Consider the following 13,622-nt stretch of genomic DNA (forward strand, 5'->3'; position numbering starts at 1 on the left):
GGGAGACAAAGTTTTCATTTTTACATCCAAAGAGTAACATATATTTATATCTGCAGTCACATCTAAACAGAGCATCATCGTACCTTGCTTCCTGTGGACGGTGCTTCCTCTTTGGTCGACAGAGTTTCTTGATTCTTGGAAACTTTTTCTTCGTCTTCTAGGGTCTCATTGCTCAGATCCACCTCAGTCACTTTTATAGATTCAGATTTAATTGAAGTATCTTCTTTAGATAAAGCAGCAGTTTCTGGAGAATCCAGATGTTGCTGCAGGTTTGTTAAAGATTCAGAAACATCGGAGCTTTCAGCTGCAGGTGGCTGCAGGGTTTCCTTCTTTTGGCTTTTCTCAGAATGTGGGTCAAGAGCAGCAGGTTGAGCCAAGGACTCTCTCTCCTGTTTGCTAGAAACCTCCTGAGATAACTCTGTCAAGTCGCTCTGGTCTAAGTGTAATCCTGTAGCTCGTTCGATCTGACTTTTTTGGAGACTTTTGACTCCTTCAGGGTGTTTCTGATTGACTTTACCAACATCTGATGGTCTAGCAGGGTCACCGACTGACTGACCATCAGTATCAAGGCTCACAGTTAAATCTTTAGACAATAATCTGCTTTCTGGTTGCTTTGCATCAGATCCTGAGGTTATTTTTAGATCTTTTAGGTCAGAATCCATTTTTCCATCGGAGGTCATTTTCTCCAGCTCCGACTGATCTTCAGCTGGTTTTTCACTCTTTGGCTCCTTAGTAGTTAGACCCTTTGAATGATCATCATCAGTGCTCACCTTTAGGTTTTCAGTCAAAACTCTGCTTTCTGTTGGTTGCTTTGCACCAGATTTTGTGATAGTTTTCATGTCTTTTAGGTCAGAATCTCCTTTTCCTTTGGAGGTGATCTTCTCCAGCTCAGGCTGATCCTCAGCTGGTTTTTCACTCTTTGGCTCCTTGCTAGCTGCACCAACTGACTGACCATCATCAGTGCTGACATTCACATCCTCAGTCAACATTGTGCCATTTGACTCCAGTTCTGCAGCTGATTTCGTCATATATTTTGGATCTATCAGATCTGACAGTAACTTCTCCACGTCAGGCTGATGTTTAGTTAGCATCTTTGGCTCCTTGGTAGCTGCACCAACTGACTGATCATCAGTATCAAAGCTCACCTTTAGGTCTTCAGATAAAATTCTGCTTTCCGGCTGTTGCTTTACATCAGATTTTGAGGTAATTTTCATACCTTTCAGGTCAGAACCCATTTTCTCATCTGGTTTTAGCTTCTCCACCTCTGGCTGATCGTCTCGACTCTTTGACTTCTTGGTAGTTGGAACAATAGACTGATAATTAATATCCTTCAAGTCTTCAGTCAAAACTATGCTGTCCAATTCTGGTTCTGCAGCTGATTTTGTTGCAGATTTTGGATCTTTCAGGTGTGAAGTTGCCTTCTCCATTTCAGGCTGATCTTCAGATGGTTTCAAACTTCCAGGCTTCATGGTAGCTGCACCAACTGACTGATCATCAGTGCTCACCTTCACATTTTCAGTCAAAACTTTTCCATCCGGTTCTGGTCCTGCAGCTGAAATTGTTGTACATTCTGGATCTTTCAAATGTGAAGTTACCATCTTCATCTCGCTTGGTTTTAGACTCTTTGTCTTATTGGTAGCTGCACCAGTTGACCGATCATCAGTATCAGTGTTCACATTTAGGTCTTCAGACAAAATTCTGCTTTCTGGCTGTTGACTTGCACCAGATTTTGAGATAATTTTTGTACCTTTCAGGCCAGAAGCCATTTTCCCATCTGGTTTTACCTTCCTCACCTCAGGTTGATCTTCAGTTGGTTTTTCATCCTTTGTCTCCTTTGTAACTGACTCATAATTATCAGTGCTCATCTTGACATCTTCCGTAAAAACTTTTCTGTCAGACCTCGATTCAGTAGGTGATTTTGTTGTACATTTTGGATCTTCAACATCTGGCAGTGCCTTCTCCATTTCAGGCTGATCTTTGGTTGGTTTTAGACTCTCTGGTTTTTTGGTAGTTGTACCAACTGAATGATCATCAGTGTCAGTGCTCAACTTCCCGGCTTCAGACAAAATTCTGCTTTCTGGCTGTTGCTTTGCATCAGATTTTGAGATCATTTTTGTATCTTTCAGGCCAGAAGCCATTTTCCCATCTGGTTTTACCTTCTCCAATTCAGGCTGATATTTGGTTGGTTTTAGACTCTTTGATTTCTTGGTAGATATTCCAGCTGCCTGGTCATCATCAGTGCTCACCTTCAAGTATTCCTTCAAAACTGTGCCGTCTGACTCTGGTGCAGGAGGAGATTTTGTGGCGCATGTTGGATCTTTCAGATCTGTGGGTGCCTTCTCCATCTCAGCTTTATCTCCAGTTGGTTTTAGCTTTTTGCTCCTCTTGCTTCTCTTACTTTTTGAGACTGTTGGAAGAATCTCAACATCTTTCTGCTTAGCCCTGATGTCTTCATTTGAAGACGTTCCCAGCATCTCTTGAACTGCAGGAATATCTCCAGGTGTTCTCTGCAGCTCCACAGTGTCCTTTTTGACAGTTACTTGGTCTTTACGGTCTTTCTGTAGAGCAGAGCTGCTCTTGTCAGCATCACCTTCTTCACTGTTAGTTTCTGTCTTCTTATCACCCGTTTTACTTTGCTTCTTCTTCCTCAGCACCTCCAGCTCCTGGGCTGCCTGTTTTTCACTCACTCCCTTCTCAAACACTTTCTTAAGGATGCTCTCTTTAGCTTTCAGAATCAAGGCCACTTTTTCATCCTCTTTAAGACTTGATTTTGTCAGAGATTCTGCTTCTATGCTCTTCTGCACCTCTGGCACTTCCAGTTGTTTAGCAATCAAAGTCTTCTCCATAGATTCCTTTTTTATCTCTTCCTGCTTAGAAACCTCTTGTGACGACATTAGTAACATTGTTTTAGCTTCAACTTCCTCCATCTCAGTGTTTGGTTTAAGAGAAACTTCTTCCTGCTCTATCGCTGATTCCTCTTCCTCTACCTTCATGTAAACCTTCTCTGGAGTTCTACCTAATATTGTCCTGGTTGCATCTTCCTCCATCTCAGTGTTTGGTTCAAGAAGAACCTCTTCCTGCTCTTGATCTACCAAAACATTTTCAGTCTCAACTTTCTCTTCAGTCCTTTCCATTCTCTCGTCAGAGGAAGGGTCAGTAGCAGTTGGAAGGTAGGAGTCTGACTTCTGCACATTTGCATCCAATGTGATTTCTTCTGTGGCAACAGGAGCAACCTGTGGGGTCTCTTTGGTTTCTGGACTGGTTCGATGAGTTTGAAGATCATGTTTCATCTCTGGAAGATGAGTTTCAGTTTCTACTTCTTTCCCTCTTGCCTTCTTTTTACTCTTCCTCTTCGTTTTGCTTTTGTTGTCTGACTCTTTACTTGTAGAAGAGAACTGATCTGACTGCTCCACATCAGTGCTGCTTTTGGTCTGCAAAGATTTAAGGTCCTCATTCCCTGCTGGAAATCCTGGGAAGCATCTGGGATCTTTGGTTTCTCTGTTGACTATAATTTCTTCTGACTTCACATCTTCAGACCCACGATGGACCATTACTGTGCTCTCAGTGGGTCCACCTTCCATGTACTCATGTTTTTCTGGCTCCTGGCCATCTTCTTTTTGCACCTCTTCACTATGATCAATCATCACCTGAGTGGATTCTTTTACAGAACCTCTGGTTAAGTTCTCCCCTTGTTTACCCTCAGTCTCCATTTGTTCACTCGGTTCTTGTTGATGGCGATTATCCACTTTTTGTGGCAGGATCTCTTGAATGGCTTGCTGGATTCTTTTTTCAACATTAGATGCAAACTTGGATAACAGATCCATTGACTGTTCAGGCTCCATTTCTGCTACCATCTCATCTTCAGGATGTAACAGTGACTGATCTGAAATTTCACTTCTGAACGTCTCGTCATAACTGTACGTAACTTCTAAACCTCTAACAGAAGATGGAGATCCTGAGGACATCCTAGTGTTTGCAGACATGTTTGCTGGTGTGTCAATTCTTGGCCCAGTAGCTATAACAGTTGTAAAATGATCATCTGGAAAGTTTTCCTTTAGCGTCTCCTGGATCTCCAAAGCCAGGTCTCTCGTCAACAGCTGGGAAGTGATGGCATCACTAAGATCTGACACTCGCTGTCCAGTTGCTGGATCAACCAAACCTCCTTTGACAAACTGGTTGGTGGCTATTTCTTTGACCATATCACCACTTACTAAACCTCTGGCAGCGGCTTCAGGCAGTGGGAGCCTCTCTCCAGTGTAGATATCAATGATCCCACCAGTGTCTGCCTGGCTTTGGAGCAACCTTACAGCTGGAACTGGATCAACCCACTTCAAAGCAACAGCCTCAGGGAGGGTCAGGGTCTCCAAGGATTGCTTATCCTGAACACCTTGGAAGGGCTTCACCTCCAAGAAGCGTTTGCCTGTTTCAATATCAATCTTACCCTGACTCACAAGTTCTGAATAAGGCACAATCTGTGCAGTTTTCGGGTCAATTGTTCCCTGCGTTACCACCGGAGAAGCCATGACTTCAGTGGCCATCTTGTCATCTAGAAGACCCTTCGACACAGCTTCTGTCAGTGTCAGCCTAACTCCACTGTCAGGGTCCAAAACAGCTCCAGTTGTTGCCTGGAAAGCAATTGCTTCTGGTTTGGTTGAGGCACTGATTTTTCCTCGATAGATCCATTCTAGTTCCTCAAGCCCCGGAGCTATGGACCGATCCACAAGTCCTCTATCTACAGCATCAGAGACAGAGAGTCTCATTCCTGAAGCATGGTGGATTATGCCACCTTCAGCCACCTGTCTCGCCAACACCTGATAGGCCTCATCAGATCTAATTAACCCTTTCTTAATTGCTTGTTCTAAAGGAACTGTAGACTTGGATTCAGGGTCGACAACACCCTCCATCTGCAGCTGTAAACTTGCCTTTCTGAGGCTGGTTGCAGAGTCTGTATCCTTTCCTTTGAAAGCCTTTTCAAGAGCAATCAGTTCCTCTCTTTGGTCTTCTTCAATTAGACCCAGGTTTGCTGCTAAAGTGACAGAGACTTTCTTATCCCTGCGTAAGTCGACAATCCCTCCAGATGCAACCTGGGCTTCTAGGAGTCGAGCAGCAGTGTTAGGATCAATGAGCCCAGCCTGAGCTGCATCCCTCACCCCACAGATCTGGCCTTTCTCGATGTCCACAACACCGGCAAGGGTTTTATCTGACTTCAGGACACCCCACATAAGATCTTCATCTAGTAAGCCCTCCTGCATCACTTCCTCCAAGCTCAGCGACTCCCCACTGGTGGCATCTAGGAATCCCCCAAACAGGCCTGCCTGAGCCATCAATTTAACTGCTGTATGACCAGGAAGGACACCTTGAGCTACTGCTTCATCTGGCAGCAGCTTCTCTCCATCCTCTGTCATCAGACCTCCCTGTTTGAGCTCCAGGACCAATCTCTCCAACTCGGCATTCTCCTCTCGCTCCTCCATCAATGGCTCATCCACCGCAGTCTTTGATCCCTTGAAGTCAACGTCTGTTTCAGACACACTTGCTAAATCGGTTGGAGAACTTTTTGTACCTTTGAGTTCTTGAGCCTCTCTCAGATTTATCTCCTTACTTTCTTTTACTTTTGGAATTCGTTCCTGCTGTGTGCCACTTTTAATGCCTTCCTCCAATTCAAAAGATGTTTTTGTGATTGTATCTTTGACCTCTAGATGTTGAGGAATGGTTTCACCTACAGCATTGGCTTTGTGTTTTATTACATCTTGATAGTTCCATGAAATCATTTCACTTTGCAAACTGGACTCTTCTTCTTTTTCTTTATGTACGTTTGTGTAAACAGAAGGTTCAGGATCAGAAAGGCCATATCTGCCTATGGTTTCAGGTAACTTCGGTGGTAATCTGATGTCCTTTCCACCGTCACTTATATTCACCATTTCAATGTTATCTATTGAAGTTTCCAGATCAGAGCTGTGTTCTGCTTCATTTGTCATTCTAACATTTTCCCCACTGCCCAATGTCTGCAGTTTATCTCCAACCAACTTGTTTAATGACTCGGCTTCACTCGATTCTCCTGCAGCCAAACAAGAGCCTTTAACTAGAAGCACCAGATCTTGGTCAAGGAGCACAAGCCTTTTTCCAGAATGTGCATCCACATAGCTGTGAGTCATGAGGTGAAAGAAAAGCTTGTCTTTGGCTTGAACTTCAGGATCGACCCTATTGTTTGGTGAAGCTTCCCACATGAAGCCTGTAGAAGACGATGGAGGCGGAGAAGAGGAGCTGGTCGATCCCCAGCTCAGGCGGTTTAGAGATGGAGTACCAGACTGGGTCATGTTGTAGAGAACGTCTGGTATATGAATGTCTCGGAGACATTTTGCAACATCAGGTTCAAGGTCTTCTTCTGTAGCTTGATTAAGGGGTAACACTTTGAGGGTTTCTGCACTGTACAGCCCTCCAATGGCATGTCTCTGTCTTAAAATGTTTCTTGCTAGATCACCTGATATCAGCCCTTGTTGAAGAGCCTCTGCAATGGGCATCAGCTCTCCAGATTCAGGCCAAAGGAGTCCTGTGAAAGTCCAAAGAGACTCAAGAACCAACAGAGCCAAACGAGGGGAGAGAAGGTCCCTGTGAATGCTCTCCTCTAAATCCAGGCGTTGCCCACTGAGCGGGTCAAGAATCCCCCCATTCTGCAGCTGTCGTGCTAACATGGCACAAGCTAAATCCTGGTCCATAAGCCCATGACGAAGAGCCTCACCAATTGTCAGCCGGTGGCTAGAACGTGGGTCACTGATGCCACCGGCGAACAGCTGGGCCTCAAGAAGCCTCACGGTAACCGCCCGGTCGATCAGTCCCTCCTGGACGGCGCGAAAGATGCCAACTTTTCTACCAGATCGGAGGCAAACGGTTCCTCCAGGCTGCTGTTTGACAGGAAGGAGGAGGAGACCTGAGTCATCATCAGGAATACAACGCAGCTTCAGCTCTTCTATGTTGACCTTTTCAGCTGTGTTTGGATCGAGCAACTCTTTGTGTTGAATTCTAGAGTAAAGCTTGTTTAAGATCCTGGAAGGCAAAACTCTCATATCCTCTGCTTGTTCCAAACTCATGATTTTCCCACATGAGTCTCTGAGTCCACCACTGTTCATCTGAAATTCAAGTATACGAAGTCCAACCTCTTCTGTGATCAACCCTGACTCCATGGCTGCAGCTACGGGCAAAAGCTTTTGGTCACCCACAGACTGCTTTATCAACTCCATGGCACTCTCAAGTTCAGCTAGTGACTGACAGGTGTGAGCATCAATGAGGCCTTCAGTTAGACCATGATCCAATGAATAAACCCCCGTTGCATCTGGTCGAACGAGTCCACCCGCGACCAGCTGGGCCTCCAGCAGAACACTGCAGGTGTCCTGGTCGATGAGACCCCGTTGGGCTGCCTGAAACACCGAGAAGGTTTCCACGGTGCCCAGGTCGATCACGCCTCCAATGGCAGCTCGGTTCTGAAAAAGGACGGAAACAAATATCCAGTTCAGACTGATTTAAATAATACTATTACTACTACTATTCTGTTATTGTGTTATAATATACTAGTTAGATATAAGGAAATAAGAAAAAAAGACCCACCACCACTTGCCACAAATTCTGTGTATTAAACAGTTTAGCTGGAACTTAATCTAAACCGAGCGCAAAGCATGCAAGAAGCAAACTGTACCAAGACATGCAGAAAAAGCTCTAGAGTGGCTTTACATATAAGCAATTGTGGGTATGAAGGGCATTAATTTTGGACTTTAATGAGTTATTTAAACACTCTCTCACACACAAAGAGCAGTGTGCCAGGTGTATCTTCTGAACAATGGGGTGTATTTAATTCAATTCAATTTAAGGATTTAAAGACAAACTTAATGCAACATTCAAGCCCACAATGAGGAGAAGTTAAAGTCAGAGTGGAAATGCAAAAGTACAGAAGAAAGGAAGAGACCAAATCAGAGGAAGAGGAAGAACAAAAGCTGTTTAAATTAACAGGCACCGGTAAGAGAGAAAGCGAGCGCTACTTACCGTCTGGGCTCGTCTCGGTGCGGCTCGGCAGAGCGAGGCGCGACAGCTGACAAGCTGATTGTTAGCTTTCTGCATGTTAGCTCCTCCACACTGACATGACCCTGCATTCTTCTGATCTTTTAAACACTAAGCTTAGACAGATACCTGGAGAACGATAAAGCTAAAAAAACATCTGGCCTTGATTGCTCCCTGAACTGATTCCTAAAAACTCTCCTCAGTTTCCATTTCTCTCTCTGATCCTCGGCTTGTGATGTCCACATTTCTCCTCTGGCAGCTGTTAGTGAGTTTCAAGCACAAACGCTGGTTTAAAGTTTCACACATTAATAAAATGCATTAGAAGAAACATAAAATGCCATTCTCACACACACACACACACTTGTGATCTGGACACAACATGCTCAAATGGTGAGGTGAGTATTTTTGTTGGTGCCTTGCACAGCTGGCCTTCAGGTGCACTGACTCACTGCAAGAAATTTCCTTAAAAATCACCCAGGAACTAAATTCTCAAACACATTTGATTCGATTGTGATTGATGCATCAAACTGCTAACAGGAGACAAACACTTAATAGATTTAAACACATACATGGATAAACGTAAACGGGAAGCTTTGACTTGTAAGAACTTTTCTTAAAAATTTCAAGAAACTTTCTTAAAAATCAACAGGAAGTACATCATCAAACATATTCAAACTGATTATGACTGATGCAACAAACTGCAAACACCAGGAGACGAACATTTTCACAGATTTAAACGAATACACGGATAGACATAAGCAGGAAGCTTTGACTTTATGCTGCGGTGTTTCAGGTTTTCTACTGTGCAGCAACAGAAATGAGGGTGAAGGTGTTTCTACTCTGATGCATCAACGTTCTAATGATGCATCACTCTGCTGCTTTTACTCTGCAAAAACAAAATATCACCAAGTATGTTTGTCTAGTTCGTAGTGCAAATATCTTACATTTGAAATCAGACAAAACTAACTTACAAATAACTTTTCATTAGGATATATGAGCTTGTTTTAAGTCATTAATTCCTTAGTATTGATAGAAAAGTACTAGTTTTTAAAATAGTGCTTTTGATGAAGAGTAACTTTTGATCAAAAGGACTAGTTCTGAAGAAAACTGGTAAACTAATACTTTTCTACTAGAAACTTCTATTAGTTTCAAAACTAGAAATGTACTAATTTGATAATTTCTTTTAATCAAAATACTTTGAAGCAGTTTTATAAAATACTTTATCAAACTGCTTTCATAAAGTAGCTCAAACTTTTGATAACTAGTAGTTTATTTTACTTTACAAACTACTTTTTAAAATAAAAAAGTAATTTATACTGCTGCTATGCTTACTTATAAGTGAACTAATCTAACTAGCTCTTTTTAATCAATATAATCTCTTATTTCTTGCTGAACAGTTACATATAAGTTAGTTTTGTCTTATTTCAAGTGTACCAAGATATTTGAACTCGGCTACCTGGTAGGACTTTGTGTTTTTGCAGTGTTTTACTGCTGTCATGACTGGAGCATCTACTGCTGCACCACTCAGGCCCTGGATGTTAGCAGCTCAGCATGTGTTTGCTTTCTGATGATGATGATGATGATGATGATGATGAAGATGAAACGATCTGGCAGTTAAAGGAAGGACTGCGGGTTTTTCATGAGGTGAGGATGGATCACCCCATGCAGAGACGCGGTTCAGACTCCGTCATCCAGATAAAACCTGGTGGATCTTAAATTTCTTCCTCAGCTTTGAATCCCCCAGTCGTGTCTGAACAGCGTCTGTGATGCTTGTTAAACCGAATCAATGGCGGTGTTTTCTTTGTGAACACACAACATGCTGACACACAGACTCTCACCGACCCACAAACTCAACATTAGCCTGCAAGCGCGTTGAGACTCAAAGCCGCGTGTTTTTAAAAGAACCTCAGTAATTTCTCCTGAATCTGCCCTAACCGGAGCACGGTTCTGTCATAAGCCTCTCCGCCTCGCTTTCAGCACATCTACCTTTCTCTCCTCCTCTCTGGCCAGCTGCTGCTCCAGCTGCTGCAGCTGCTGGGTGGAGCTGTCCAGAAGCTGGTTGTAGGTGGCCGTCAGTTCGTCCAGCTGAGCCTCCACTGCAGCGCGCTCCTCCGGGGACAACCTGGAACAACAGCAGGACCAAGAGTTACAGAAATGTTTCTGCATGTAAAAAAAAGTGTTAAAACGTGTTTTCTGTGCTACAGTGGAAGAAAATCATCATCTAATGACGATACTGAGGTTTCAAAGCAGCAAAAAAGTCCCTCAAACTGTTTTAAACAGTAGAGAAATAAGGCACCTGAACTTTTGCTCACTTTCCAAACCTGGACAATGACTACAATTACTGGAGTAGTTAGAGGATAAGTTAGTTCACCTGCAAATATCAGCTTTTTAGACTTACAGTGTTACTGGAAAAAAAGCAGTTAGCTAACAAGGATATATCTGCAGCTGGTTAGCATTAGCCTCAATCGCCTTGATTCACAGAACGCAATGAAGACGTCTGAGTGACTTAAGCTTTTTCCTGACAGGAAAGTAAAAAAACAAACAAACAATATATATATAATAGTCAAGGTTAAATAGTCCTGCCAAGACAAAATGTAAGACCAACTTAATTTATAAAATTTTAAAGACATTTTAAGGCTGTGTGTCAATTAGGCCCGTCACAATAACAAATAAGCACTTTAGCTGGATGATAAAGTGCTTATTTATAATAATTATCGTAATTATTTCTGGGTCAGAAATAATTACGATAAACGATAATATTGTCGTTTTGGTACCACTTTCAACTAATTTAATGATAATAATGCACATTTACAATCTGTTTTGTAAAAGAACTTCATATTTTTTTACAAAACAATATCCAAAATTAAACACAAGAACCCAAAAATAAAAAATTAAAGAGGAAATAAAAACCACAAAGATTGAAAATTAAAAGGATTATGAAGTCTGTAAACAAAACATACTAATCAGAATGGAAATGACTGGGCTAATTTTAATCAATCATGTGATTATAGCTGATTATTGATCGTACTTGCTGGCCTGTTTGGAGCAGAGGAAGCCCTGCGTGCTGCGTATGGCCTCAGCCACCTGCTCCTTCCTCCCTGCCAGCTGTTCGCTGATGGCCTTCAGAGGAAACACATGAAGATCAGATCAGCAGCCATTTCCAGACAACATTTCACCGCTACGGCGCCGGGAGCTACCTGCTGCGCTGCCAGCGACGACTCGGCGCTGGGGCCGCCGGTCCGACCCTGCAGACCTTTGACCCAGCCCAGCAGCTCCGAAACCTGGCCCACTCTGGCCTGCTTCTCCTCCTCCACCTCTTTCTGCAGGGATGGAGGAATGAGAGGAGGAAGTGTTAGCATGAGAGGCAAACGGATCGGATCGGACACTGGGGTAAAAGCGGGTCGGACCTCCTCCTCCTCCAGTCTCCTCAGGGCGTCACTGATGTACTTCACATGCTGGGTGGTCAGCGTCACCAACGCCGTGTAGCGCGTCCGCAAATCCATGAACTGGAAACAAATTCACCAGAAAACAACGACTCACCGGGGAAACTTCAGGTAATATCAAAACGTAATCAATACAATAATTTGTATTGATTGTACTGAGAACGACTCGTTACCTCCTGAGTGACGGCGTCAGATGAAGAGTGCATCCTCCTCCTCTTCACTGGGGATTTATGCGTCGACTCCACAAACGCTCTGTAGGTCATCAGCTGCAGCTCATAATCCTACAGAAGAAATGCATCATGGGAATTTACTGACATGTAAACCAGACTCATCTGACGGACGGACGGACTCTCACCTTGACGGAGGTGCAGTACTGTTTGGAGTAAGTCTGGCACTCGTCTAGTTTGGTCTGATTCTGCTCGATTTCAGCCACCAGCGCCTGAAAACACAGGTAACCATGACAACGGTTAGCTGACGGCCCGGTGGCGCCGGCGGCGCTCCGAGGCGAGGTGAACGGACCGTCTGCTGGGCCAGCTGCTCCGACAGCGCCCTGCTGTCCGTCTGTCCGGCCTGGGCGCTCTCCTGCCTCTCCGTCGTCTCTTCGATCCACCGGATCAGAGCCAAGTGGTTCTGCCTGTACTGCTGCAGCACCGAGCCTAGAACCTCCAGGTCCGACCGCCTGCAGGTACAAACAACAGAGACGTTCTGACGGTAAAAATCCAGCATTTTCAAGGAACGTTTTCAAACTTTTCCATCACTTTGGAGACAAAAACAAATTAACTAAAAAAGATAAATTCACTTCACTATTTTACAATATTATTTATTTCTATTAGTAACATCTTGTTATAATATTCTGCAGAAGGGACAAGGAAACTAAAATATGACAGAATCAAATGTTTTGAAATGTCTCACTCACCAAAGCACAAATTTAACAAAAAAAATCCCCCAATTTAAATAACTTAGTTTAATGTGTAGGATGTAAGTCACTGAGCCAGAAGGAATCATAATTATTTCAAACCCAGAGAAGGAAACCTCTGCAGCAGTCGGAGCCGCCTACCGTGTTTCTGTTTGCCGCTTGACGCCGCTCCACCTCTCTGCCATCTGATTGGCTCTCTCCTGGTAGCGCTCCAGCTCGGGGCTGCGGTCCACATGCAGCTTCCCCAGCTCAGCTCCCGCCTCTTTGGCCCGGCCCAGCTGGACCTGCAGGGCCTGGAAAGTCTCCTCTTGTTCTGACAGCTCCGCCTGCCACCGCTAAAGATCGACAAAACGACGTCAAGGAACGACAACGTGATAAATACGCTTCAGGGCTGAAACGATTAGTAGGATCAATCGATTATTGAAATAATGGACTTGAAGTCTTATCACGATATTTTGTAGTACTATCATGATAATAATAAAAGTAACAAAATAACTATTTATTACAATTTTTTTAGGTAACTTTATGAGCCCAACAAACACAAATATTGCTCCTGAAAAACATTCTCATTGGTTTGTGCTTCTTTAGGACACAAGTCTCACCAAAAGGTGATTTTTATGTGTGGTATTTTCAACTGTATCAATATCTGTTCATACTCTAATTAAACAAACTGTTTAGAAAACTACAAGATTAGGTCAGTTCTTGGGGGACTTTTAAAAATCATTATTATAATATTCATTTATTGTGGCAACGATAAGTCAAAATTTCAGGATAAACTTTACGATAAATGTTCAACCCAAGAGTCAACTAGCTTTTTCCTGACAATAAAAAACAACGGATGAGATAAACTCCTGAAAGTAGAAATGTCTGTAAACTGGTTTATTGTAGATAGAGCAGAGAAAATTATTCTGATTAAACATGATTAAGTGATTATTGAAATAATAGTCAACTAATCTAATAATCAATTAGTATACAGACTCACAAAAAGGTCATTTGCTTAAAGAGCACCACATTTAGATCAGTAATTAAGCCAAAACTGTACAAAATATATATATATATATTTTGCATTTAGAACACAAATAAAACCTTCTTTGTCTGTAAATATGTTCTTTCTTCACCCGGTTCAGATTATATTAAAAAAAATCTCATCTTCTAAGCTTCCAGTTAATGCAAAATGTAATGTTAAGTCCAGCAGAGGGCGCTGCTGGACGTTAGAA

At 43.0% G+C, this 13,622-nt stretch overlaps 1 protein-coding gene across 21 annotated transcripts in view; it reads right to left on the reverse strand.

Annotated features, from left to right (window-relative positions):
* Window positions 1–13,622, reverse strand: part of macf1a (microtubule actin crosslinking factor 1a) — a 222,836-nt gene that overhangs the window by 97,131 nt on the left and 112,083 nt on the right. For 20 of the 21 annotated variants that reach the window (XM_015046202.1, XM_015046193.1, XM_015046256.1 and 17 more), the window contains 9 exons: window positions 12,547–12,740; window positions 12,009–12,168; window positions 11,845–11,928; window positions 11,663–11,770; window positions 11,454–11,552; window positions 11,244–11,366; window positions 11,075–11,166; window positions 10,033–10,168; window positions 84–7,475 (listed from right to left, as the gene is read on the reverse strand). In XM_015046202.1, coding sequence (XP_014901688.1) covers window positions 84–7,475; window positions 10,033–10,168; window positions 11,075–11,166; window positions 11,244–11,366; window positions 11,454–11,552; window positions 11,663–11,770; window positions 11,845–11,928; window positions 12,009–12,168; window positions 12,547–12,740 — 8,388 coding nt within the window. The remainder of the gene's footprint in view (window positions 1–83; window positions 7,476–10,032; window positions 10,169–11,074; window positions 11,167–11,243; window positions 11,367–11,453; window positions 11,553–11,662; window positions 11,771–11,844; window positions 11,929–12,008; window positions 12,169–12,546; window positions 12,741–13,622) is intronic. The other variant, XM_015046227.1, reaches the window with a different exon arrangement.

Source organism: Poecilia latipinna, unplaced genomic scaffold, assembly GCF_001443285.1.
Source record: "Poecilia latipinna isolate Pla-1442-1.1 unplaced genomic scaffold, P_latipinna-1.0 Scaffold39, whole genome shotgun sequence".
NCBI classification, from domain to species: Eukaryota; Metazoa; Chordata; class Actinopteri; order Cyprinodontiformes; family Poeciliidae; genus Poecilia; species Poecilia latipinna.